The sequence below is a fragment of the Lutra lutra genome, chromosome 9 (assembly GCF_902655055.1).
Source record: "Lutra lutra chromosome 9, mLutLut1.2, whole genome shotgun sequence".
In the NCBI taxonomy this organism is placed as follows: Eukaryota; Metazoa; Chordata; class Mammalia; order Carnivora; family Mustelidae; genus Lutra; species Lutra lutra.
The window spans coordinates 74,208,369-74,235,442 of record NC_062286.1 but is presented as its reverse complement, the minus strand read 5'-3'; the positions used below and the strand labels follow the sequence as shown (position 1 = coordinate 74,235,442).

The following is a 27,074-nucleotide window of genomic DNA, read 5'->3' as shown; positions in this document are numbered from 1 at the left end:
TGATATACACTTGTAAATATTAATCGAATTTAGTTGAATCTTAAAATTGCTTTTTCAAATCTTTCCTCTTTTGAACTCTAAAACTGAAAAAAAAGCCTTTTAAAACAGGTTATCCTATTACAGATAGTCAAAATAACATTAAAAACAATACTTATAAAACCTCAAGGCATTACGATTATTTTAAGACCTTAATAATAGCATGTCGTAATTTGAATTCATTTGCACTGAAACAAATGACTGTCCTTCATATCTACTTCAAAACTTCATCAAAACTTCATCAACTTCATCAACATTGTTCTGCAATATTAATCGAAGCCGGAATCCTCTCAGTTCTCATCTTTTGGTTCTATGGGAACATCTTTTCTTACATCTTCAAGTGCTAAAAGTGCTTATAAAAACGGTAAAAGGATGAGGATTATAATGAACATGAATTTGTCATCCCCCCCCCCCCCCCCCGCACCCCCGCCGGAAGCCAGGGAGAGTGCTCTTTTCTAGTTTCCAAGGAGTATGGCCGCCAGGTGAAGCTCAAAGGTCGACTTTTTTTTTATGGTGGTTCGGACGGTATTCCCGCTTCCCTTTGTATTCCTCCATTTCAGCTTCCACCTTCCTCTTCCCAGACCTCTCTTTCCTTGGGGCCCCATTTCTTCAAGGTGCAACGTCGTGCTTCCTCTGGTAAAAGGAAGACTCAGTTTTTCTCCGTGGCCACCAACGGTCCTTGCCAACCGTCACAGTCGCAGCCCACCGCCCTTCCAGCCCCCAAGGGCTGCCGCAGGAGGAAGCACCAGCCGGCCGCGCGGGGCTAGGCGCCGCTCGCTAACACCTGGGGAGGGGTGGCGCCCCAACGGCCGCGCCCGGTGTGGGGGAGGGGCGCTTGCTCCCGCCCGCCCGCCCGCCCCCAGGCGGTGACTCATCGCGGGGACCTGCGGGCGGAGGTGAGCAGCCTGGGGCCGGGCCCGGGAGGCGGGGCCGCCAGGTAGGGCAGGTTTGCTCCGCCCCGCCGCGTCTGCAGAGTGCGCAGTCCCTCGGCGAGCTCGAACCGTCCGCCCCGCAGCACCTCGCCGCCGTCCTTCCGACGCGGTCCCGCGCGTCCCCGGGGCTCCCGGCGCCCCGCTCCCTCCGCGCTCCTTCCGGCGAGCCCCCAGCCCGCCTCGCGCCCCTCTCGACGACGCGCGCGCAGTATGGCGCGCCCCCAGGTCCTCGCGTTCGGGCTTCTGTTCGCGGCGGCCACCATGGTGGTGGCCGTGGCTCAGAAAGGTAAGGAACAGACTTCTGGACTTGGGCCGGGCGGGGACGCTCCTCGGCATCCGAGACGGAGATGGTGGTTAAGGGGCGGCCGGCCACGCCTGCCCGTCTGGAACGGACCGCGCGGGGCTGCCCCAGCCCAGGCCCCTCTGCGCGCAGAAGGCGGCGGGAAGACGGCCGCGAGGGAGCCGCCTCATTTCGCCGCATTGCACCGCTCTCCAAGAAGATGGACCGGAGCAGGGGCGCGGGGCAGGCAGGGAACCGAGTGGCCATGTCCAGGGACTTTATGGCGCCGTCTGTGCTCGTCTACCTCCTCCGGCCTGGGCGCATGCTTGGGGTCCTAGCGGGCGGAAACTAGCACGCACCGGGAGGGGGAGTTGGCGGCGACCCCCCGCTGGCCCGCCCCGCCCCTCGGCACCTGTGGCTGGCCCCGGATGTGGAGGCCGCTGGGACCGCTACGCACCTGCGCGCGGAGGCTAGTCCTGGGCCTTCACAACCTGTTGTGTGAGTGGGGGTGTTTCCCCTTTTTTAAGCATGGTGTAGGTAATGCCAAGTTTACTGTAGGGAACCCAGAAATACCGGTATGTGTAAAGAATAAAAGCCAAAACCAAAACAAACCCTCAATCCCAGCACTTGAAGAGAATCCCATTATTTATTCCAGTATGTTTTTCTTTTAGACATTGCTGTAAACATTGCCCTAGACGGAAACACAGTTCTATATCTTGTGTGTGTGTATGTGTTTTTAGTCCCACATAACATCCAGAGTTTTCCGTTTCTTTTAGTCTTGGAAGCCACAGTGTAAGTGGTGACGGGACAATCTCTGGTGTGGAAGGTCGCCGCGCTCCTATCCCCATAATGGACATGTGGTTTGATCACGGTTTTCTTAGTTTGGAATAAACATCTTGTCTGCCATCTCTTGATTTTTTTGTGAGATGGTGGCCGGAGATAGAGTGGCAATTGGCCAGAGCTTTCTGGAAAGGAAACCTTCACCAACAGAGCATGGGTCTAATTCATTACACTTTCAAAATAATGCGTGTAATCAACTCCTGTTTTTCTAGCTCCAGTCCAAGTCTAAGTACTTAATCTTAAATTGCTTTAAAGTGATGGTAGTTGCTATAGGTTCAGAAAAATCTATACCTGATTGTTCTGTTTTAAACTTCACATCCCTTGGACATGAAAAGGTGCTTTTGAGCCTCTATAGAGTAGAGTGCTGCATAAGGCTTTAACTCCCTGAGGACAGCCACTGTCTCCTTTTGTGATCCCAATACTGAGTTTAGTGCTGGACGGACTATATAGGTGGTTCATATTAATTATAACTTAAACAGAGAATAACTAAAGCCAACTTGACATATGAAGCAGTATAAAAATTCTTTGGTTTGTCACAGTGGTTTTTGTTGTTAGTGATTGTGTTCTCTTAGCTAACAATTAGAATGAATTAGAGGGACTTGCCATTTTGAAGTTAAAATGAACTTTTGAGGTAGTCAAAGATAAAACCATTTTTTTTTTTTAAGATTTTATTTATTTGAGAGAGAGAGAGATTGAAGGGGCAGAGGGAGAGGGAGAAGTAGACTTCCCCCTGAGCTGGGAGCCTGATGTGGGTGGGACTCTCGATCCCAGGATTCTGGTACCATTCTGGTACCCAGCAGAAAGCAGTTGCTTAACCAACTGAGCCACCCAGGTGGCCAAAGATACAACTATTAAACTGGCATTACTATCCAGGATGAGCTGTGTAATATCGCTTTCGAAGTTGGGTACTAGGATTTAATTTGGTTAGGAAGGCCACAAACAAAAGTGCCCCCAAGTTCATGTGAAAGTATAATTTTTCCAAGACACAAAATTGTCCAAGTGTTGGCCGTGTTACCATTAAGCTCAAAAACAAGCATCTCTTTTTAAGGAAATGGGCTGAGAGGAGGGAGGAAATGTGAGTTATTCCAGATCTCAGAATTTTAATTGTTGATTTTCAGGAAGAGTCAGTAGCTAACAGGCAAGGGTTTGTCTAGCAGTACCTGGGGAGGGAAGGATCTGAGACTGGGAATGTCATCATGGAGACAGAGCTGAATCTGATTTTTGGAGGGCTATATTCTTGGCTTAAAAAAATCAAAATGGGAATGCATGCAAATTAGACTATGTGTCTGTAGAATATATATATATACAAACCATTCACCACAGTATCAGCCCTCAAATTACAGCTGAAAAATAAAACATTTTAAGACTTTGTGGCTCTGTAACTTAGGCATTATTGTTAGAGTGTAATTTAGCTGAGACACCAGAGTTCATAGTCGGATTCACATTGTAAAAAGGGATTTTTTTTTTTTTTTTTTTTTTTTATCTAGCCTGTGTCTGTGAAAACTATAAACTGACCACAAACTGCTCTTTGAACACACATGGTCAGTGCGAGTGTACTTCGCTTGGTGCACAAAATTCCGTCATTTGCTCAAAACGTGAGTAGAATATCCTCATTGCCTTTAAGTTGTATTTTGACCTAGCCTTTTTAAATTGATGTATCTCAAGTTGGGAAGCATTTTTTGGGCTCAAATTTGAATCATATTATTTTGTCAAAATCATCTCATAGCTGAAGCATCTTAAAATTTAGAAAGTGAACATGGGAACGTGTAAGTCTGCAATAATCTTTGGCTCTGGGAGTTTGGAGTTAAATTTTTTTAAGATTTTATTTATTTGACAGAGAGAAAGAGGGAATACAAGCGAGGATGGGGAGTGGGAGAGGGAGAGGCAGGCCTCCCACTGAGCAAGGAGCTGAATGCCCGGCTCAACGTACACGCTTAATGACTGAGCCACCCAGGCGCCCCAAATTAAATTTTTTTTCCTTAAGCATAAAACTGCAGTTCCTTTTCAGTGTGACATTAAGGTTTCTTTACAGTGGCAACCAAATGTTTGGTGATGAAGGCGGAAATGACCAGCTCAAAGTCTGGGAGAAGAGTGAAACCTGAGGGGGCTTTCCAGAATAATGATGGGCTCTATGATCCTGACTGTGATGAGAAGGGGCTCTTTAAAGCCAAGCAGTGCAATGGCACCACCACGTGCTGGTGTGTGAACACTGCAGGGGTCCGAAGAACAGATAAGGATAATGACGAGGAAATTTCCTGCTCCGAACGAGTGCGGACCTAGTGAGTCGGGCTCTCATATTCTTGTTTTCATACTTTTCAGATTTGTTTAAGTAAGTTTATTTTTGAATATGTAATATGACTTGGTGGTTTAGAATTCAAAAGAGAGGAAAGGGTATGTATACAGTGCAGTTTCCATTTTATCTCAACCCCTCCCCCAACTACCCAGTTTACCTCCACAGAACTGATGTCACCAGTTTGTTATAGACCATTCACTAGCAATATGTTTTTCTTATTTAAAAAATTTTCCTTGTGGTAGTATACTAAACATGGTTTTCCTCTTCTATTTTTCCTTAACACTCGTCAGATTTGAAAGTTCAGTTAGTGTTAAGTGTATGTGAAAAACTTAAGTTGTTTATATATTTACTCATTGTGGGTTTTTTTTTTTTTAAAGATTTTTTATTTATTTATTTGACAGACAGAGATCACAAGTAGGCAGAGAGGCAGGCAGAGAGAGAGGAGGAAGCAGGCTCTCGGCTGAGCGGAGAGCCTGATGCGGGGCTTAATCCCAGGACCCTGGGATCATGACCTGAGCCGAAGGCAGAAGCTTAACCCACTGAGCCACCCAGGCGCCCTCATTTATTGTGTTTTAAAATGAGATATGGTTACCCCTAAAACCAGTGTTGCACTGTGTGTTAATGAACTAGAATTTAAATAAAAATTAAAATAATAAAATTTATTTTACACAGTAAAAGGGAACAGAAACACACTCAAGCTAGCTTAAACAAAAGAGGCTTTATTAAAAGTGGCTAGAGCTGGAAAGTCATCCACATCTAGGAAGGCACTCTTTCTTTGGTCTTCTGGAGTCTCATGGTCACTTTTCTCTTTCAGTGCCTTTTTGTCTCTTCCCATGAATGTGGCCTAGCATGACCAGCTAAGCCTTGACTTTACATGACCTTGAATATGGTGGCCCAAAGCCAGAGGTTGACGTGTTCAAAAGGGTGTTTTCTCCTGGATGAGTGCTTTATGAACAATGTGTGGGGGCCAAGGAAGAAATGAAGGGCAAACCTATTGCATGAATCCTTTTTTGTTGATTGTACTGGAGTTCCACTTGGGAATTTTGCTGTTAGCTTATTAGGAAAATACTATAAAAGGCTGAGTTGTTATAGTCATAAAATACTGTATTTTTACCTTGCAGCTGGATCATCATTGAACTGAAGCACAAAACAAGAGAAACACCTTATGATACAGAAAGTTTGAGAACGTACGTACTGTTAGGTGCATTACATTTGCACAGGTGGTATTCAGGTTTTCATTCTAAGCCATTAGAGAAACTAAAACAAGTCTTAATACCTCTTTGTGTTCATGAAAAAATAATAGTATACTATAATGTTTTAACCTTATTTTGAAATAGAGTTGCAAGAATAGTACAGATTCCTGTGGTACTCTCCACTCAGAGTCACCAATGAACATTTTGCCCCATTTTCTTTTTATGTTGATGTGTATTTTGTATATCTCCCTAAACATGTGTAGATATTTTTTCCCAGAATCATATGAGAACAAGTTGTAGACTTGCCCCTTTATAGCTAAATGCTTCAGTGTATCTTTCCCTAGGAATAAAAGACACTCTTTTTTCTTTAATTTCTTTCTCTTTCTTGTAATCTCTAAGCCCAATGTGGGACTTGAACTCACAACCCCAAGATAAGAGTCGCATGCTCTACCAACTCAGCCAGCCAGGCTCCCCAGAAGGCACTCTGTTATATAACCACTCTACAGTTACCAGATTCAGGAAAGATTTAATGTTATACCAAATTGTGTCATTTTTCCCAACATCGATCTTTATGGTAATTTTTTTCCCCCTTTCATCCAGAACCCAATCTAAGATCATGTTTTGGATTTAGTTGTTGTGATGCTTTAGTCTCTTTTAATATGGAACACGGTCTTGGCCTTTCTTATTTCTTAGTCTATCACCTCTTCATGATGTTGATATTGTTGAAGAGTATAGGCAGATTATTTCATAGGCTGTCCCTCAGATTTGGATTTACCTGATGTTTCCTCATAATTAAATCCAGGCTAAGCATTTTTGACAGAAAAACTTCGTAAGTGATCGTGTTTCCTTCTTAGTACTTCACATCAGGAATCACATGATGTCTTCTTGTTTCTTTTTTTTTTTTTTTTAAAGATTTTATTTATTTATTTGACAGACAGAGATCACAAGTAGGCAGAGAGGCAGGCAGAGAGAGAGGAGGAAGCAGGCTCCCTGCTGAGCAGAGAGCCCGTTGTGGGGCTCCATCCCAGGACCCTGGGATCATGACCTGAGCCGAAGGCAGAGGCTTTAACCCACTGAGCCACCCAGGCGCCCCTTCTTGTTTCTTTATTAGTGATGTTAACTGTGGTTAAGAAGGTATCTATCAGGTTTGTAATGTAGAATTACTGGTTACTTCTTTGTAATAATTTTTTTTTTAATTTTTAAAAAAGATTTTATTTATTTGAAAGAAAGAGTGTGCACAAGCAGGGAGAGGGGCACAGGGAGAAGCAGACTCCCTGCAGAACAGGGAACCTGACACGGGGGTTAATCCCAGGACCCTGGGATCATGACATGGGCTGAGGGCAGACGTTTAACCGAGCCACTGAGATGCCTCACCTCTTTGTAATTAATAATTATAATCTGTGAGCAGAACTAGGATCCTGTTTAGATATCCTGTTTCTAATCAAACTATAACTCGGCAGTTTTAGCATCACTGTTAGTTGCAAAATGGCATAACTTTTTTTTTTAGTATTTTTATTTATTTATTTATTTGACAGAGATCATAAGTATGCAGAGAGGCAGGCAGAGAGAGAGGAGGAAGCAGGGTCCCTGCTGAGCAGAGAGCCCGATATGGGGCTCGATCCCAGGACCCCGAGATCATGACCCGAGCTGAAGGCAGAGGCTTAACCCACTGAGCCACCCAGGCGCCCCTGGCATAACACTTTTAAAACGAGTTTGATTAATGACAGTTCTAGAGCTTGAACTACCTGCTTAGTTAAAAAGTAGTGCTTCTTGGGGCGCCTGGGTGGCTCAGTGGGTTAAAGCCTCTGCCTTCGGCTCGGGTCATGATCTAAGGGTCCTGGGATCGAGCCCTGCATCAGGCTCTCTGCTCAGCAGGGAGCACGCTTCCCTCTCTCTCTCTCTGCCTGCCTCTCTGCCTACTTGTGATCTCTGTCAAATAAATAAATAAAATCTTAAAAAAAAAAAAAGTAGTGCCTCTTAAAAAAAAATAGTGCTTCTTAATGTTATGTAGTATGCATTTTTTAATAACACAGTTTTTTAATTATTTACAGTGCACTTAAGGAGACAATCACAACTCGTTATCAGCTGGATCCAAAATATATCACAAATATTCTGGTAAGATGTTTGTTTTTAGTAAATGAGCTTTAGCTGAAACTTAGTGAGATAGAGTGCTTTGGGTATGACTTTTGATATTGGTTAAGCTGCATTTGAATAACCGTTTAAACCCAGGACACTTAGTAATTCAAATTTCTTGTTTTCCTTCCATAATCTTTGAAAACCTGTTTTATCCTTAAGGAAAATGTAGTATCTCTGGTTGAAAAATACTTGAATAATGTGGTGGAACTTTTTTTTTTTTAAACATTTTATTTATTTGACAGAGATCACAAATAGTTGGGGGGGGGTGGAAGCAGGCTCCCTGCTGAGCGGAGACCCCCCCGAGGTAGGGCTCCATCCCAGGACCCTGGGATCATGACCTGAGCAGAAAGCAGAGGCTTTAACCCACTGAGCCACCCAGGTGCCCCAGTGTGATGGAACTTTTTCAAGACAGAAAATTGATGTCATTTTTAAGGATAGGAGGGACTATACTTTTCTGCTCCTTAAAAGCAGAACATGGTAAATGCATATTGCATTTTCGATTGCATATCTTAAGCATTTTATTTTTTTAAAGATTTTATTTATTTATTTGAGAAAGTGTGTGTGCAGTGAGCACAGAGGGAGAAGCAGATTCCCCATTGAGCAGGGAGCCCAATGTGGGGCTCTGTCGTCCCAAGACTGTGAGATCATGACCTAAGCCAAAGGCAGATGCTTAACCAACTGAGCCACCCAGGAGCCCCTAGCATTTTATTTTTAAAATAGTTCTAACCACATAAGATACTTTATTTTTTGTTTTGTTTTGTTTTGTTTTAAAGTAAGCTCTTTGACCAGTGTGAGGCTTGAACTCATGACCCTGAGATCAAGAGTTGCATGCTCTATCAACTGAGCCAGCCAGCCACCCTCAAATTAAAAAAAAAAAAAATTTTTTTTTTTTCAAATAAGGTACTTCATTTATTTAAAAAAATTTTTTTTAAGATTTAATTATTTATTTGACAGGGAGCCATAAGCAAGGGGTATGGCAAGCAGAAAAGAGGGAGAATCAAACTCCCACTCAGGTGTCCTCAAATAAGATACTTTAATATCTTGTTTTAAGTTTTTTCCAAGGGAAGAAAATACTCTTCTGAAAACAAAATACGCATCATCTTTACCTTTATTTCTATTGCTGTCTTCCCTTGGGTAGATTTTAAAATCTCCTAAAGATTTATGAATTACAGTTACCTCCTAATGGAAAGGAACACTGACACGTGTGGATTACAGAAAATAAAAAACTGAATATTCAGATTTTTTGAAACATATTTTTACATGATTTTGGTTGTATTGGTAATGATTTGCATTTTTCATTTCTCCCCCAGTATGAAAATGATCTTATCACTATTGATCTGATGCAAAATTCATCTCAGAAAACTCAGAGTGATGTGGACATAGCTGATGTGGCTTACTATTTTGAAAAAGATGTGAGTATAATCCTCTTAGTTTTATTCCTGTGTTTAGAAATGTAATGTTGTCTGTCATGTCTCAATGGATTTAAGATCTTTCATCATCTTTTCTCCACTTACACATCAACCACCCCTCTGTTCTCCGAGTGGTTCTTGTGCTGCAATTAACTTTGTCCTCCTGGTTCTTATGCTGCAATTAACTTTGTCCTCATCCGACCCATTCATCTTTCTCACACACCTTTCTGACCTGTTTGTTGGATATTTATGCCTTTTTTCCAAATTCTTTTACCTAGAATATTTTTCTCTCATAATTCTGACCTATTGCATCCTTGATAGTTACTTAGTTTGTGTCTATATCCCATTATAGTGTCCATGCACAAGAAGTTAAAGTAAGAAGTGATGTGGAACTAGTGTGATTAAAATAATTTGTTTCTGGGGGTGTCTGGGTGTCTGGGTGGCTCTTCCTTCTTAAGCCTCTTCCTTCAGCTTGGATCATGATCTCAGGGTCCTGGGATCAAGCCCTGCATTGGGTTCTCTGCTCAGTGGAGAACCTGCTTCCCCCCTCTCTCTCTGCCTGCCTCTCTGCTTACTTGTGCTCTCTCTCTCTCTCTGTCAAGTAAATAAGTAAAATCTTTTTTTTTTTTTAAGATTTTACTTATTTATTTGACAGAGAGAGACCACAAGCAGGCAGAGAGACAGGCAGAGAGAGAGGAGGAAGCAGGCTCCCTGCTGAGCAGAGAGCCCGATGCGGGGCTCGATCCCAGGACCCTGAGATCATGACCTGAGCCGAAGGCAGCGGCTTAACCCACTGAGCCACCCAGGCGCCCCAATAAGTAAAATCTTAAATAATAATAATAATAATAATAATAATAATAATAATAATAATAATAATTTGTTTCGGACACCTGGGTGGCTCAGTCAACTAAGTGGCTGCCTTCAGCTCAGGTCATTATCCCAAGGTCCTGGGATCAAGCCCTGCACTGTGCTCCCTGCTCAGCAGAGAGCCTACTTCTCCCTCTCTCTCTGCCTGCAGCTCTGCCTACTTGTGCTCGCTCTTTGTCAAATAAATAAATAAAATCTTTTTAGAAAGATAAGTAATTTGTTTCTACTTTATTATTATAAAAAATAAACCTTAATATAGTCTATTGAGCCATTTTCTGATGAAACCTGGTATTTGCTTTAAAATAAACTGGCCTGGGGGAGAGGGAGGGAGGAAGGATGGAAGGAAGAATGGGTTGAAGAAGGTTGGCCAAGTGTTTATATTGTTGAATCCGGAATGATAGGGATAACGGGACTTCATTATACTATTCTTTCTACTTTCATATATGTTGGAAATTTTCCCGCAATAAAGTTTTTTTTAAGTCTGAGCGCATGAGGATGTTCCCACTGAAACTACAAAAATCCTTGGCAGCAGTTCTTCTGGTGTAGAATTGACAAGTAATTCTGTGTGGCCATGGTGGGTTTTCTTTTCTTTCTTTCTTTCTTTTTTTTTTTTTAAGATTTTATTTATTTGTCGGAGAGCACAAGCAAGGGAAGAGGCAGGGAGAAGCAGGCTTCTGCTAAGCAGGGAGCCAGATGTGGAACTCAGTCCCAGGACCCAAGGATCATGACCTGAGCCAAAGGCAGACACCTAATGACTGAACCACCCAGGCGTCCCCATGGTGGGTTTTCTTAAATATTTTAAATTGTTTCTCTCCTTCTCAATATAGGTTAAAGATGAATCCTTGTTCCATTCCAACAGAATGGACCTGAGAATAAATGGGGAACAATTGGATTTGGATCCCGGTCGAACTGCAATTTACTATGTTGATGAAAAACCACCCGAATTTTCAATGCAGGGTCTACAAGCTGGTATTATTGCTGTCATTGTGGTCGTGACCTTAGCAGTTATTGCTGGAATCGTTGTGCTGGTGAGTATAGAACAAGTCAACTTTCTCTTAAGGGCATATTCTTTCACGAAAAGGTGACAGCTTGAGAGAGCTACACCCGTGTTCTGGAACATGTTCATGAAACAAAAGCTTCATTTTTTATAATTCCGTATAATGAACGAATCTCTTGCATCTGGTCCTTTTTTATAAAACAGTCACTTTCTGAAGCAAGAAAGGATACCAATCTGAGAAAAGCTTGTAGCCGAGCCCCTCACAGGTCAGTTATGTGGCTGTCGGGCAGCAAATGTCCGTCAGTTCTCGCTCAAACAGTCCACGAGTCAGTCCTGCTAGCATCAGTGCAAAATCCCTGAACTCCCAAACCATTCAGTGAAATGCAACAACAGAACCCAGTTAACGTTACCATGGAAAGGATTGGAAGTGGTAAATATGAAGAGCGATTCTAAACAAGATTCGCAAATCGAATTTAGCAGTGCTTCAGGAGAAGCACCACCTGAACAGCAGGGTTTACTCTAGAAATGTAAGGGTGCTCCAGCATTACAAATCTTAACAGCGTAGCAGAATTTAGAAATAGATATGAGGGATTTTCGGTTCAGTGGAATTACACTTGGCTCTCCATCTGGAAGGAAAAAAGTGTGCATTCCTATTTCACCCCGCCATGGCAGGCCATGTTGCCCACCTGTGTGAAAGGCACTTCATGGAGCAGTACACCCATTTTCAAACCCAAATTCCAGGTGGATGATAGTCCAAAGTGTTAAAAAATTAGAAACAACTCTCGAAATTAATTTAGGAAACGGGTGTACAATCTTGTGGTAAATAAAGGGAAGCAAGTAAGGGGAGAAATCTGGAATCCATGAACAAAAAGATACATATTTGACTGAATTGAAATTAAACATTTTGTATGGCAAAGATACTGGAAAGTGAAAAATGTCAATGATCGGCTGGGGGAAAATCTTCATGATACATAAAATGAAAAAGGTTGTTAAGTATAACATATAATGAGTTTAAATAAAGAATAGTAAAAGGCCTGGATAGAGGATTTACAGAAGAAATCCAGATGGGAAATAAACACATGAGAGAATCATAGAAATCAAATTGTCCTGCAGAAACAAAAGCACAGGTTCATAGGAAGCATGGTCAGGGCTATGTATTATAGTGTTGCTAGTAAGGATCAATCTGGAAACGACTTATATGTACATTTGTAGGAGAACTGATGAGTAGATTGTGGAATATCCATGGTATGGAGTAAAGTTAATTAAAAAATGAGTATAATCTATAGCTTTTGATCTGGAAAAGTTCCAATGATTATACAGGCTGTGCAAAGAGAGAAATGATATTGTGTGATCCCATTTTTTTAGACTGCCTCCCCTTCCCCAGAACTCATGCACATATATTTTTGTGTATATTTGTATAAGGATGGAACAGAAAATGTAAAGTTGCTTACCACGCTGTTAGATTTTATTAAAGATTATTCATGGTTTTCTCAGTGCAGTTTTTTGGTTTGTTTCAGTGGTTGTGCTAGGCTTTTTGTTGTTCCAAAAGATTTTGGTTTGTGGGGAAGGAGGTCTTGAAAGTTTTTTTGATTTTTTTTTTAAATACAATATTCAGTGTATTTCAGGTGTACAACGTAATGATACAGCAATTCTATACATTGTGCACCTCATGATAAGTGTAGGCTTTTTTTTTTCTTTTAGTTTCATAGGGAAATTTATTTAAGAAATAATGTCTGTGGATAGATTTTTTAAGTTAAATTTATTCAAATATGAATTGTATCCATGAAAAGCATTTATGTGTCAATTTAGATCAACTTTTTCTTTGGATAGCAGTACTTAAATAGTAATCATTTTTCTTCCATTCAGGTTATTTCCAGAAAGAACAGAATGGCAAAGTATGAGAAGGCTGAGGTAAATGGATAACTTTATATAAAGAGCCCCTTTTAAAATTTCCTATTCCTGATAATCACCGTACCTTTCTAGACACTGATAGGACTCAGTTATGCTGGTGCCCCTTTATAATATAGTCTTTAGGGTTAGGGACTGTCTTTCAATGCTTCATTATTTACATCCCCCCCCCTTTTTTTAAAGATTTTATTTATTGAGAGAGCAAGCATAAGTGGGGAGAGGGGCAGAGGGGCAAGCAGACTCCCCGCTGAGGGGAGACAGGATGTGGGGCACAGGAGCCTGAGCTCATGACCTGCACTGAAGGCAGACCCTTAACCATCTGAGCCACCCAGGCACCCCATACTTAACATTCTCTTGCATGAGTTCCACAGCAGACCAGCTAGTACTGAGTTTTGCCTCAAAGAGGAGTGGATAGGAAGCCTACATTTTTGTTTGCTGAAGTGTCAGCTTTTAGTGGAATCTTTAAGGCATATTCTATGGATTCATGTTGGAGAAGCTCCTTGTGACTGATGACCTGATTTACTCTCTCTATGCCAGTGAAATAATCAGTAAAAAAGACCTTGGTTTATGTCCTACTGGAGCAGTTGTATGCTAACTAGTCATGTACATTAGTGTGGAAACAGACTGTCAGAGCGTTAGTATGTCAGTCACTTGGAATTGGATGTGAAACACACTTGTTCATGAACCCTGTCAATAACATTTTCAGTATACCCACCATTTTACATATTTATGCATTTATTTATACTTGTATATGTACTTTTTACTAATATCTTACCAAGAAACACAGAAATGTAAAAGAATACTAAAAACAATCCAGTAGAACTAGAAAGTTGTAACTTTTTTTCCCATATCATAGTTGATCATCTGGCTTACATGGTTTAGTGACCACAGGTCTAGGGGACAGACTCCCTGATCTGAAGCATAACAGAAAGGTGGAATATCAGTGTATTATAGTATGGTGATACAGATGTGGGTCTGACCACTTGTTAGCTGGGCAGGCAAGTTATTTAACTTCTTTAAGCCTCCATGTTTCCTTATCTATAAACTGGGGATGATACTACAGACCTGTTGAAGGATTAAACAAAGTAGTCGGTATAAAGTATTGGTCCCATGCATGCCACATGGTAGAATGTTTGCCAGCAGTGGTAGTTTCCATCATCTTGTCTCAGCTTTGCCTCTTTAACTATGTGGTCTGGTACAAGTCACCTAATTCTGAACTCAGTGTCCTCATCTATAAAATTAAAAGATTGATCATAGAAAATACATTGATTCTTACTGGGTGTAAAAATGGCATACATTTAATAAAGCCCATATCCATTCTTACAGATCTAGCTCACCTGCTACTTCCCCGTCACTTTGGCCATCGTACCTCCAAATTCTTTGGGTGTGCTTCCTTGTAGTACATTTTTTACTTTTTCCAAATAAGGCTCATGAACTGAATAATCCATCTTGCTTTCCTCTTTTTTAATAACTTTTCAGGATGAACAAAAGGTTGGAAAATTACCTAAAACTTTTTTCTCTTCTATTTCAGATAAAGGAGATGGGTGAGATGCATAGGGAACTCAATGCATAATGACTACAATTTGAAGAGTAACTACAAGAAGGGAAATTAGCAGATTGCTGGTGTATAAGCATGGGATAAAGATCTTTGAGGACTGCTATTTTGTTAGTTAACATCTTCTATTTGTAATAGTAAAGCCTGTACTCCGTATATAAGCAGTTTCAGATTGACTTTACCAATCTTAAAATTTGACCACAGGGTCTTATATTTGCAGATGTGTTATAAAACCCAGAACTTGGACTGCATAGTTAAAATTATTTATGCCTAACATTGAGGTGTATGCCTTAAATATGCTTCCACAGTAGAGTTTGAATGACTACTGTTTCATCCATTTGTGATTGAAAGCTGCCTTTCTATTTACTTTGAGTCTTGTACATATACTTTTTTTTATAAACTGTGAAATAAAACATTTTAAAACTGAATTTCCTAACTTTTGAGTCATTGAATCAGATTTCACAGTATATACATAAGGTAACAGGTTGAGAAATGCTCTAAATGCTAACTACAAATTACAAGAGTTATGTATGAGTACCTATAATCATGTGAATTCAATATAAAATGTATAACCTAAAATACCTAAGTTCTAACAGGAAAATCAAACAGTTTTATTCTGAATGAATCTAAGTTTCTGTTTTAAACAAATCACTTTGGCAAACACTTATGCCTTGGGGCAGAATTGATGGAGAATGTTGTGAACCATGAATGATGTACTTGGTTGAATTAAAGTACCAGTCGTTTAACATCTTATGTAATGAGTAATTGTAGTACAAACACATTTTATATGAAGTTAAAGTATCCTGAAGTATTTTGCTTTCAGTAGGAAATGTTTTAAAACACTATGAAAAGAACAACATTAAAGAAAATGTAAAAGCTAGATTGAACAAAGATTCTTAACCCTTCTGTAGTAGGCAGAATTCTAGGATGGGCCCCAAGAGTTCTTATCTCTGATGTGTATCCTCTCTATAATCCCCTCCCCTAGAGTGTGGGTAGGATCTGTGAATATGATGAACTCCCACTCCCAAGATTAAGTTACATTTTCTGGCAATGGCCAGGAGATTTTAGGTGTAGATGTGATTAAGATCTGTAATAACTTGACTGATTTAAAAGGGAGATTATAAAAGTGCCCAAAGGTAGGAGACAAGTAGAAACTAGATGTGTTCTCCCTTTATCCTTAAAGCAGACTGCCATGTTGTGGAGAGGGTCGCCTATCAGGAAACAGCAGGCTGAGGGGAGGTCCTTGGTCCTACAATCTCAGGAACTGAATTTTGCCAGCACAGAGTGACTTGGAAGAAGACCCCAGCTCCAGGTGAGATCATAGCCCTGGCCAACATCACTGGAATCTTGAGAACCTGAGGAAAAGATCCTCTAATGTGATGCCTAGACCCCTGACCCATGGAAACTGAGGTTGTAAAGGTTCATGGTCTTCAGATGCTAAGTTTGTGGTAATGTGTTATGCAGCAATAGAAATGGATACAGCTAGTAAGAAGTAACGAGAACGTGAAAAGAGAATGGGAGTAGCAGATAATAAGGAGCAGCCATTACCCCCAGGGATGAGAGAGCACCCAAAGTGCTCTACTTTCTCCTAAGCCCTACTCCGTGGACTGGGATCCAGACCACATGGGAGAGGACATGGTGGCTCCCTCAAGAGCAAGAAGTTGCTGTTGTGAGGTTGCACTGGAGGGGCTCACTGAAAACCTGCCCTCTAGGACAGGAGACCTTGAACTTGAGCCTGCAGTCTGGCCCACCACCTGTGTTTTCATAGTGGGGGAGGTAAGAATGGTTTTCGCATTTTTAAATGTTTGAAAAGAATGTTCTCATGTATGTGAACATTACATGCAATAAAAATGTCAGTCTATTAATAAAGTTCTGTTGGGGGGCGCCTGGGTGGCTCAGTGGGTTAGGCCGCTGCCTTCGGCTCAGGTCATGATCTCGGAGTCCTGGGATCGAGCCCCGCATCGGGCTCTCTGCTCAGCAGGGAGCCTGCTTCCTCCTCTCTCTCTGCCTGCCTCTCTGCCTGCTTGTGATCTCTCTGTCAAGTAAAGAAATAAAATCTTTAAAAAAAAAATTAAAAAAAAAATAAAGTTCTGTTGGACCACAGATATGTTCATTTACTGTGTGTGGCTGCTTTGTACTGTAGAAAAAGAGTAGTATCTGACCCAATGGCTGGCACAACCTAAAATATTCATTCTGGTCCTGAAGGAAAATGCTTGTTGACCCCTGCTCTCCAGTGCTGGGAAAAAGCTATTCCTAAGGAGGTGTAGACAGCAAAGACCCTCCATAATGGTGCCTTTTATAATTTAGGAGTGGGAGCACTGGGGGAAGCTGCTGGCTGCTGCTGGTTGCTATTGCCCACAGAAGAGCGAGTGCTGGAGAAGCCCTGGGTGCTGTGCCCTGGGGAAATACTAGGTGTTGCAAGGGGAGCTAACCCCTTTCCTCTTGTTCCGTCTGTGCTGCGCCCTCTACTGACAAAGCTTCAGGTGCATCTTTACAGAGCAGGCGAAAAAAGTGGATATGCACTTAAGAGGCAATAAATCAATAATACGTTTTTCAATCCATGCCCTCACATTTCTGTCCTCTCTTCTGAAGCTATGCTTGTAAAGACAACACTGACCTACCAATTGCCAATGGCCCTTTTTCCCCAGTGTTTAATCATGTGATCTCTCCACAGCTAATCACCATGATGACTCTCCCATTTCCTACCCCGGTATGTTATTTACAGATTTTCTTTGGCATAACTGGTGTTAGTCTCCCCTGACTCTGAAATACTGATGTTCTCAGAATTTAGCCTTATTAAAATTTTCTGCTCCTGTGGGTATAGTATTAAAAACTGCCTCCTGTTGATCTGCCTTGTGTCAGATTAATTCACATACTCCCAGGAACTGGACCTAAGAGGGAAGAGGAAAGTTTGTCCTCCACAAATACACTTCTGATAGATAGAACATAATTTCACAACTCTTTCCCATCATCCTAAAACATCCCCCCAAACTCCTTTAAAAATTCCCACTGACCTCCCTAACAAGCTACCATTCCTTTTTCTTTTCTTACCAAACTTTTAATTTTTTAAAAATTTTATTTTAATTCCAGTGTAGCTCACATACAGTGTTGTATTAGTTTCAGGTGTACTAGAATTCTGTACATTACTCTGCTCATCGCAATAAATGTACTCTTTGTTTTCATGTAATCTTTGCACCAAATGGGCTCAAACTCACAACTCTGAGATCACAAGCTGCATGCTCTTCTGACAGAGCTAGCTGGGTGCCCCATTTCTTGTGCGTTTTTTTGTTTTTTAAGCCATTCTGACAGGTGTGAGATGGTATCTGATTGTTTTGATTTGCATTTCTCTGATGAGTGATATTGAGGATCATTTTCTATGTCTGTTGGCCATCTGTATGTCTTCTTTGGAGAAATGTCTTCATGTTTTCTGCCCATTTTTAAATTGGATTGTTTGGTTTTCTGGTGTTGAGTTATATAAGTACTTTATATATTTTGGGATACTAACCCCTTATTGGATATCATTTACAAATATATTCTCCTATTCAGTAGGCTTTTAGTTTCATTGATAGTTTCCTTTGCTGTGTGGAAGCTTTTTGTTTGGAGGTATAGTCCCAATAGTTTATTTTTGCTTTTGTTTACCTTGCTGGAGGAGACCTATTTAGAAAAATGTTATTACAGCTAATGTCGGAGAAATTACTTCCTGTGCTCTCTTCTAGGGTTTTTATGGCTTCAGGTCTCAGGTCCTTAATCCATCTTGAGTTTTTTTGTGTGTATGGTGTAAGAATTGGCCCAGTTTCATTCTTTTGCATACAGCTGTCCAGTTTTCCCAGCACCATTTGTTGAAGAGACTGTCTTTTTCTCATTGGATGTTCTTGCCTCCTTTGTCAAAGATTGACCGCATAATCATGGGTTTATTTCTGGACTTTGTATTCTGTTCCATGGATCTGTGTGTGTTTTTGTGCTAATACCATACTGTTTTGATTACTATAGCTTTGTAGTATAACTTGAAATCTGGAATTGTTAACACCTCCAGCTTTGTTTATCTTTTTCAAGATTGCTTTGGCTATTCAGTGTCTTTTGTGGCTCTACAAATTTTAGGATTGCTTATTGAAGTCCTGTGAAAAATGCTGTTAGTGTTTTGATAGGGATTACATTAAATCTGTAGATTGCTTTGGGTAGTATGGACATTTTAACAATATTTGTTCTTCCAGTCCATGAACATGGAATATCCTTCCATTTGTTTGTGTTACCTTGAATTTCTTTCATCAATGTTTGATAGCTTTTTTAAAAATAAATTTATTTATTTTTTAAATAAACATATATATAAACATATATTTTTAATATATTTTAAATATATTTTTAATATATTTTTAAATAAACATGTATTATTAGCCCCAGGGGTACAGGTCTGTGAATCGCCAGGTTCACACACTTCACAGCGCTCACCATGGCACATACCCTCCCCAATGTCTAAATGTTAGAACATTTTTCCATTTCTTTGTGTCTTCCCCAATTTCTTTCATGAGTACTTTATAGTTTTCTGAGTATAGATTCTTAGCCTCTTTGGTTAGGTTTATTCCTAGGTATCTTATAGTTTTGGGTGCAATTGTAAATGGAATTAACTCCTTAATTTCTCTTTCTTCTGTCTTGTTGTTGGTGTAGAGAAATGCAACTGATTTCTGTGAATTGATTTTATATCCTGACCCTTTACTGAATTCCTGTACAAGTTCTAGCAGTTTTGGAGTGGAATCTTTTGGGTTTTCCACATATAGTATCATAGTTTGATAGATTTTTTAAAGAAAGATTTTATTTACTTACTTATTAGAAGAAAAGGGAGAGAGAGGGAGAGCAAGGATGAACAAGACAGGGAAAGGGAGAGAGAGAATCTCAAGCAGATTCTGCGCTGAGTGGAGTTTAAGGAGGAGCTCAATCTCATGACCCTGAGATCATAACCTGAGCTGAAACTAAGAGTCAGACAGACACTTAACCTACTGAGCCACCCAGGTTCCCCCATTGCTTGATAGGTTTTTTTTTTTTTTCTTAATTTTATTTATTCATTTGACAGAGAGAGAGAGAGAGAGACTGCCAGAGAAGGAACATAGGCAAGGGGAGTATGAAAGGGAGAAGCAGGCTTCCCGTCAAACAGGGAGCCCAATGTGGGGCTCAATTCCAGCACCCTGAGATCATGACCTGAACTGAAGGCAGATGCTTAACTAACTAAGCTATCCAGGTGCCCCAAGACCTGTACTTTAAAAACTATAAGCAGTGTGCCTGGGTGGCTCAGACATTAGGTGTCTGCCTTTGTCTCAGGTGACAATCACATTCTGCTCAGTGGGGAGTCTGTTTCTCCCTCTCCTTCTTCCTCTGTGCTCTCTTTCTGTCTCTCAAATAAATAAATGAAATTAAAAATAAAATCTTTAAAGTACAGGTCTTTCACCTCTTTGGTTAGGTTTATTCCTAAGTATTTTATTATTTTTGGTATAATTGTAAATGGGATTGATTTCTTAATTTCTCTGCTGCTTTATTATTAGTATATAGAAACACAATGGATTTATGTACATTGATTTTGTACCCTGCAATCTTACAGAATTAATTTATCAGTCCTAGTAGTTTGTGGTGTTTTTTTTGAGGATTTTATTTATTTATTTGACAGCAAGATCACAAGTAGGCAGAGAGAGAGTGGGGGGAAGCAGGCTTCCCACCGAGCAGAGAGCCTGATGTGGGGCTCAATCCCAGGACCCTGAGATCATGACCTGAGCTGAAGGCAGAGGCTTAACCCACTGAGCCACCGAGGCTCCCCACTAGTAGTTATTTTTGGTGGAGTCTTTATAGTTTTCTATACGTAGTATTATGCCATCTGCAAATAATAAAGTTTTATTTCTTCCTTACCAATTTGGATGCCTTTTATTCCTTTTTCTTGTCCAGTTGCTATGACTGGGACTTCCAGTGAGTGAATAAAAGTGGTGAGAGTAGACATCCTTATCTTATTCCTGACCTGAGGGGAAAAGCTCTTAGTTTTTCACCATTGAGTATGATGTTAACTGTGGTTTTTTCATATGTGGCCTTTCTTGTGTTGAGGTATGTTCCCTCTAAACCTACTTTGTTGAGGGTTTGTATCATGAATGGATGTTGTACTTTGCCAGATGTTTTTTATATACCTACTCAAATGATCACATGGTTCTTATCCTTTTTTTTATTGTTGTGATGTATCATGTTGAGTGATTTGTGAATATTGACCACCCTTGCATCCCAGAAATAAATCCAACTTGATGATGGTGGATGATTTTTTTTTAAGACTTTATTTACTTATTTGCCAGAGAGAGAGAGAGAGAGAGAGCGCACACAAACAGGGGGAGTGACAGGCAGAGGGAGAAGCAGGTTCCTCATTTAGCAGGGAACCTGACGTGGGACTTGATCCCAGCACCCTGGGATCATGACCTGAGCCAAAGGCAGCACTTAACCAACTGAGCTACCCAGTTGCTCCAAGATTGCAAAATATTTTCAAAGCTATTACCTCCATTAATCCTCACATCAACCCTGGAGATAGATCTTTTTATTACCATGCTGCTTCCCTCTGAATTATTTAGGACACGAACTGGGAAAGGGGGGAGAGATGATGTGACACTCAAAGCCAAGTTATCATTTAGAAGCAGTTATTGTGATCCACGCCCATTCGTTTACAAACATTTCCTGCACACCCAATAGGTGCCAGGCGTTGTGGCCTACATGATGTGGGAAACAAAGGCAGAAGGAAATGTAGATAAAATTAAATGTCCTTATTACCTGCAGTCCATTGACAAATACTTGAGATATAACATTCCTCCAGGAACCTGAATCTTTAGCATATGAAAATCCTTTTAGAACTTCCTTTATCTTTACTCCCTTCAGCCCCAAGGTATATAATCAGTTGTCCCTCACAATCCCAGGGCAGCAGGAGGCAGCAGGCAGAGAGTAGCAGCTCTTTCTGCCCATAGGTCCTGTCCTTGTGTTTTAATAAAATCTTTTTGCACCAAAGATGTCTCAGGAATTCTTTCTTGGTTGTCAGCTCTGGGCCCCACCATCATACCAACATTCAAAAAAACTACATCACACAGATGGGTAAGCATACAGAATCTGGAGCAAAACAGAACTCTAGCTCTATCACTTACTGCTAACTGTAATCTTGGGCAAGTGACTTTATATCTCTATGTTTCCATTTCTTCATTTGTAGAATAAGTATAACAATAGGATGTAATACCTAGAGTTTCAAAGATTAAAACAGTAAACACATGTAAAAATAAGGAAAACACTTGACAGTCAATGAATGCTGATGAACAGTAACCATTATCATTAACTACAAACATAAACACCCATTAGTGGCTTCTCTAAGTGCTCAAAGAAGTGAACAGGTATTTCTAAAACAATGCAGCGAATTTTGTTGTAATATGAATATGAAGAAGGTGGTACTCCAGAAGATAATGCAACTAAGTATATCTGCAGAAACTGGGCAGGTTTGACTGAGGAGACATTTCCGCCTGAAGAAAGAATGAATACTAGTAATTTGCTACACAAAGAGCAGGAAAGGGCCATTCCAGAAGAGGGACAATTTTGTGTTGGAGCCACAAGTGTCGAAAGGGAAGGGGAATTTATTATTTTTTTTATTCTTTTTTAAGGGGAATTTATTTTAATTATAATTATTATTTTTCAGTAAGCTCTCAGCCCAGCGTTGGGCTTGAACCCAGGACCCTGAGATAAGTAGTCTTATGCTCTATGGACTGAGACAGCCAGGCGCTGGGGAAGGGGAATTTACTGGCTCAGATCCCAGAGCTGCAGTGAGGCGGGGAGTACTGCAAGCTGTGGGGGATGTAAGTCTGTTGGAAAGTAGTCTGCAGTCAGATGATCCAAACTTCCTGTTTCCCAAGGTATTTGGATTTTAACTTGCACGCCAGTGGTTTCAGAACTGAGCTGATTGTCAGGCCTACCCGGAGAGGTAGGTAGGTAGGTATGTATGTACGTATGTATGTATTTATTTATTTATTCCTAAGGTTTTGTCTGGGTATTTTAACAGCTAAGCGCCTCCGGATTATACATTGACCACTAATTCTCTTCTTTATTTTATTTATTTGACAGAGAGATACATCACAGGTAGGCAGAGAGGCAGGGAGAAGTAGGATTCCTGTGGAGCAGAGAGCCAGATGCGGGGCTCGATCTCATGACCCTGAGATCATGACCTGAGCTGAAGGGAGAGGCCCAATCCACTGAGCCACTCAGATGCCCCGGAGAAGTTTTTAAAAAGATCCCAATACTCCACCTTCAGAAATTCCAAGCTTTTATATGTGCATGGGGCCCAAGAATACCTTTGGAAAGCCCTCCCACTCCCACTCCCCAGTAATTCTGCAGCTGAGTCAGGGTTGGGGCTGCTTCCACAGGGTAAGTGTGAGCCAAACAGGAGCGTGCAATACCATTCCTAAGGCAGGTAACTGCAGGACACATCCTGACCTGCAGGTCTTTGCTCAATATTAAAAAAATAATAATAAAAAAAAATTCACTCTTTGTTTTTCACCAAAACAGTTATCTTCTAACAGTTTACTACTGTTAATTTACTTACTGTATCATCTGAATTCATTTATTTGAGTGTAAACTGAACATTACTAGTGAGCCTCAAATTCTAGAAGAGGGTGGCACATAGAAGGCCACATGTTTTTTAATAAATCATTTAAGGAGTGGAGGAAACAAGAATGTGGCTAGTACAGAACAATAAGGAGGTAATGGAAAAAACCTGTAATTTTGATGTTGGTCAGTTTGCTTAACAAGGAAAAGGGAGAGAGGGGTGTGTTTTTTTTTTTTTTTTTTTTTGAGAGGGAGAAAGCAAGCACAGGTAGACAGAGTGGTAGGCAGAGGGAGAAGCAGGCTTCCTGCCGAGCAAGGAGCCTGATGTGGGACTCGATCCCAGGACGCCGGGATCATGACCTGAGCCGAAGGCAGCCGCTTAACCAACTGAGCCACCCAGGCGTCCCTTTTTTTTTAATTTTTAATTTTTAAAATAAACATATAATGTATTTTTAGCCCCAGGGGTACAGGTCTGTGAATCTCCAGGTTTAAACACTTCACAGCACTCACCACGGCACACACCCCTCCCAATGTCCATAACTCCACCACCCTCTCCCGACCCTCCTCCCCTCAGCAACCCGCAGTTTGTTCTGGGAGATTAAGAGTCTCTTATGGTTTGTCTCCCTCCCGATCTCATCTTGTTTCATTTATTCTTTTCCTACCCCCCCCCCAAACCTCCCACGTTGCATGAACGTACAGTGTTGTTACTCACAGGAGTACAATATAGTGATTCAACGATTCAGTACAGTAGTCAGCGCTCAGATAGGAGGTGAAGTTTTTTTTTTTTTTAAAGATTTTATTTATTTATTTGCCAGAGAGAGAGAGAGGAAGAGAGAGCAAGCACAGGCAGACAGAATGGCAGGCAGAGGCAGAGGGAGAAGCAGGCTCCCTGATGAGCAAGGAGCCCGATGTGGGACTCGATCCCAGGACGCTGGGATCATGACCTGAGCCGAAGGCAGCTGCTCAACCAACTGAGCCACCCAGGCGTCCCGGAGGTGAAGTTTTTAAAAAAATGTAGGATGGGGAGAAAAGCTAGTTTTTCCTTGTTCTTGAGTTTCTTTCTGCTTTCACTCTCATGCTTCTGGGTACATAACAAACTCAAAACCGCCAGAACGGCCCACCTGGCCGCCTTCCCTAACTAGTCATCCACCCAGATCCCACGCGAGCACAGCAGAAAGAAGCACCTGGACCTGAAATCTTTTCAGAATGGCTGTCTGCCACGGTCGGCGCGCGACCTAGGTTTACGCATGCGCAGTAGACAAGAGTCGTCAGCGTGCGCGGGAAGCTGGGCCGCGTCCGCTTATGATTGGCTACCGCGGCGGACTCCCACCCACCAAAAAGCAGCGGTAGGTGCTGATTGGGCGTCTCAGCAAAGGCCGGACGCCGCACAGGAGGGAGGGAAGGGAGGCGGGAAACAGCTTAGCGGGTGCGGGGTCGCGCAGTTCCTTTTGGCAGTCCGCGGAGAGGTTCCGAAATGGCGGTGCAGCCGAAGGAGACACTGCAGCTGGAGAGCGCGTCCGAGGTCGGCTTCGTGCGCTTCTTCCAGGCGATGCCGGAGAAGCCGACCACCACGGTGCGCCTCTTCGACCGGGGCGACTTCTACACGGCGCACCACGAGGACGCGCTGCTGGCCGCCCGAGAAGTGTTCAAGACCCAGGGGGTAGTCAAGTACTTAGGGCCGGCAGGTGAGGGCGGGGACTGCGCGGGCTCCCCTCGGGCGGTGGGCAGCGAGCGGACTCTAGGGCAAGGAGTTACGGGGGCGGGGACGTCGGTGCCTCCCAGGGATGGCGCTTCCTCTGGCTGCTGCCTGGCCAAGTGGGGCGCCATCCGCCCCTGCCCCGCCTCCGCCCTTGAGTCGGTCCCTCTACAGCGGCCGCAGACCTGAACTAACAGGAGACACGGAAGGAGCGACCGCTCTGCCCGGCGTTTTAATACATTGGTTTTTGTTTTTAATAGCACAGCAGTCGCATGGGTGTCTGCCCGCGGCCCCGCCTTGGCCCTGTAGATCTCCCCGCAAACTGCGGTCCAGGAGTGAGATTTAAAATAGAAGGGGGTTGGGGAGAACATTTCATGTCATCGGTGTGGTTTTGCCCACCCTCCACTTAACTCTGGTTCAGTGCCTGGATCTGGAACGGGTTGCTATTGATAGGCAGCAGTGTCAAGTGGTCAGGACCTCGGACTTGGAGCCACATTTCTTGGATTCGCGTCGCGGCGCCTCCACTTAACATCTGTGACTTTGGACTAGTCACGTTTGTCTTGGCCTCAGCTCGGCTATGCGTGCGCTCCGTAATCCGGTCCCATGTCTCTCGCATTATCTCTCCCTGTAAGGCTGCAGACTTCTCACACTATGTGAGCTAGACGTTCTAGATGTTTTATATACTCCCCGGCACCGTTATGATGGAGCATTCTTTCCATCATAACGGAGTGAGGGGGAGGGTGTAGTGAGGAGTCGTGGGTTCTAGTCCTGCCTTTGCCACATGCAGATGGGATGTTAATGTTTCATTCATCAGGCAAAAATTTATTGAGTGTTGCTGTGTCAGAGGGGGTTATGGACACTGGGAAAGACAGTATCTCTGCCTTCACAGAGCTCACTCTAGTGGAGAGCAAGGCAGAAATAATCAGTTATTGAAGGTGAAGAACTGTGAAAGTGTGTGCTCCATAGCAAGTTGTTGAAAAGGCATAGAAGCAGGAATGGCAACGATTGGAGACCACAGAAGCAGCATTGGATGAGAATAAATTTCTCTTGCGTCTTGAAGGACTAGCCTTTCGCTGGGGAGAGGGTCTGAAAAAAGGCAGATGGGTGTCCCCGGAGCAGAAAACCGGGAGGAGGGTGGCCCAGGTGGGTGGGGTCAGAGGATGGAAGGCTTTTTTTCGTTGTGCTGAGTTGAAATTTTATGCTGTAGGCCCAGAGGTTGGATGACTTAAGTAAAGGTGGAGAGGTGTGTTGGATGTTTGGCTGTAAGATGGGGACTCGGTTAGAAGGGGCAAGAGGAGAGGTGTTAGGATCAATGAAGACCAGCCAGAGATAGTGAGGGATGGATGGCTTCATAGTTAATAATGGTCTAAGTCACTTTCCAGTTTTAAAGTTACTCAAGGCTAGTGAATGTAGCTCTCCTATTTTTGTATTATGCAGCTTAGAATAATTTAAGCATTTAAAATGATGTAAAAAGTTCTAAACATACTTGTATGGTTCTGTAAATTGAATCACTGATTTTTTTAAGCACCCGTTAATGAGTCTAATGTTTTTATTTTTCTAATTTAGATTATGAAACGAATAATGGATGCTAAGCTTTACACCCATTTACTGGGAAGGAAGTTTAGTATGAATATCCAGAATCTTCTATAGTTGAGTATAGTTTTTAAAAAAATTTTTTTCCTTTCATTGCTCTTGAAAGTTAAAATGTAGGTGTTTACTGGGTGCATTCCTAAGAGTAATCTAGATAGTCACTTCCTGTTCATATTGAGAATGGTGTTAAAGGTGAATTTAACTTTTCAGAGATTAGCAAGTAAATGTGAGTTATTCTTAAGGATCTAGTTCTTAGGTTAAACATTTATGCCAAACACACATTTTAGGTAAATGATTGTCCTACTGTATGTTCCGGTGGGATAGTAACAGTGAAATTTTTTAAATTAAATAATTAATTATAGATTTTATTTGTTCCTTTGAGAGAGAGAGCACAAGCAGGCGGAGAGGGAGAAGCAGACTCCCCTGCTGAGCTGGGAGGCGGACATGGGGCTGGATCCCAGGACCAGGAGATCATTACTTGAGATGAAGGCAGACGCTTAACCATCTGAGCCACCCAGGCGCCCTGGATAATAACAGTTAGAAAAAGATAGATCATTTGTTACTAGAAATTGGGTGAAATAAGTGAAAGAGGGAGGTTCTCAAAAATGTCTCAGAGATCCCCAAAGTGGGTGTCTTGCAGTTTTCACTGTACAAGATGCAGTGTAACAGAGCATCTTTTTAAATAATGTATGTTGGTGTGAGGCTGCCAATACTTGTTTCTTGGAAGGAATTTTCCTTCATTTCAATATTAGA

The 27,074-nt window shown here is 41.9% G+C and overlaps 2 protein-coding genes across 3 annotated transcripts in view; both read left to right on the top strand.

The window, feature by feature from the left end:
* The first annotated feature begins 837 nt into the window (after positions 1 to 837).
* EPCAM (epithelial cell adhesion molecule) lies at positions 838 to 14,874 on the top strand. Its single transcript, XM_047746604.1, has 9 exons — positions 838 to 1,254; positions 3,576 to 3,683; positions 4,121 to 4,367; positions 5,503 to 5,568; positions 7,626 to 7,689; positions 9,021 to 9,122; positions 10,814 to 11,014; positions 12,850 to 12,894; positions 14,423 to 14,874. The coding sequence occupies exons 1-9, from the start codon at positions 1,179 to 1,181 to the stop codon at positions 14,462 to 14,464; spliced, it is 951 nt and encodes a 316-aa protein (XP_047602560.1). The 5' UTR covers positions 838 to 1,178; the 3' UTR covers positions 14,465 to 14,874.
* Positions 14,875 to 24,440: 9,566 nt separating this feature from the next.
* The window catches only part of MSH2 (mutS homolog 2), an 82,335-nt gene continuing 79,701 nt past the window's right edge, over positions 24,441 to 27,074 (top strand). The window contains exon 1 of one of the 2 annotated variants that reach the window (XM_047745648.1): positions 24,441 to 24,720. In XM_047745648.1, coding sequence (XP_047601604.1) covers positions 24,510 to 24,720 — 211 coding nt within the window. In that variant the 5' untranslated portion in view covers positions 24,441 to 24,509. The remainder of the gene's footprint in view (positions 24,721 to 27,074) is intronic. The other variant, XM_047745647.1, reaches the window with a different exon arrangement.

Bases quoted from the DNA above. Each gene is read 5' to 3' on its own strand.
- EPCAM (XM_047746604.1), top strand. From the start codon at position 1,179: ATGGCGCGCCCCCAGGTCCTCGCGTTCGGGCTTCTGTTCGCGGCGGCC. The intron at 5,569-7,625 runs GTACGTACTGTT...AATTATTTACAG, and splicing joins GATACAGAAAGTTTGAGAAC to TGCACTTAAGGAGACAATCA. The intron at 7,690-9,020 runs GTAAGATGTTTG...TTTCTCCCCCAG, and splicing joins AATATATCACAAATATTCTG to TATGAAAATGATCTTATCAC.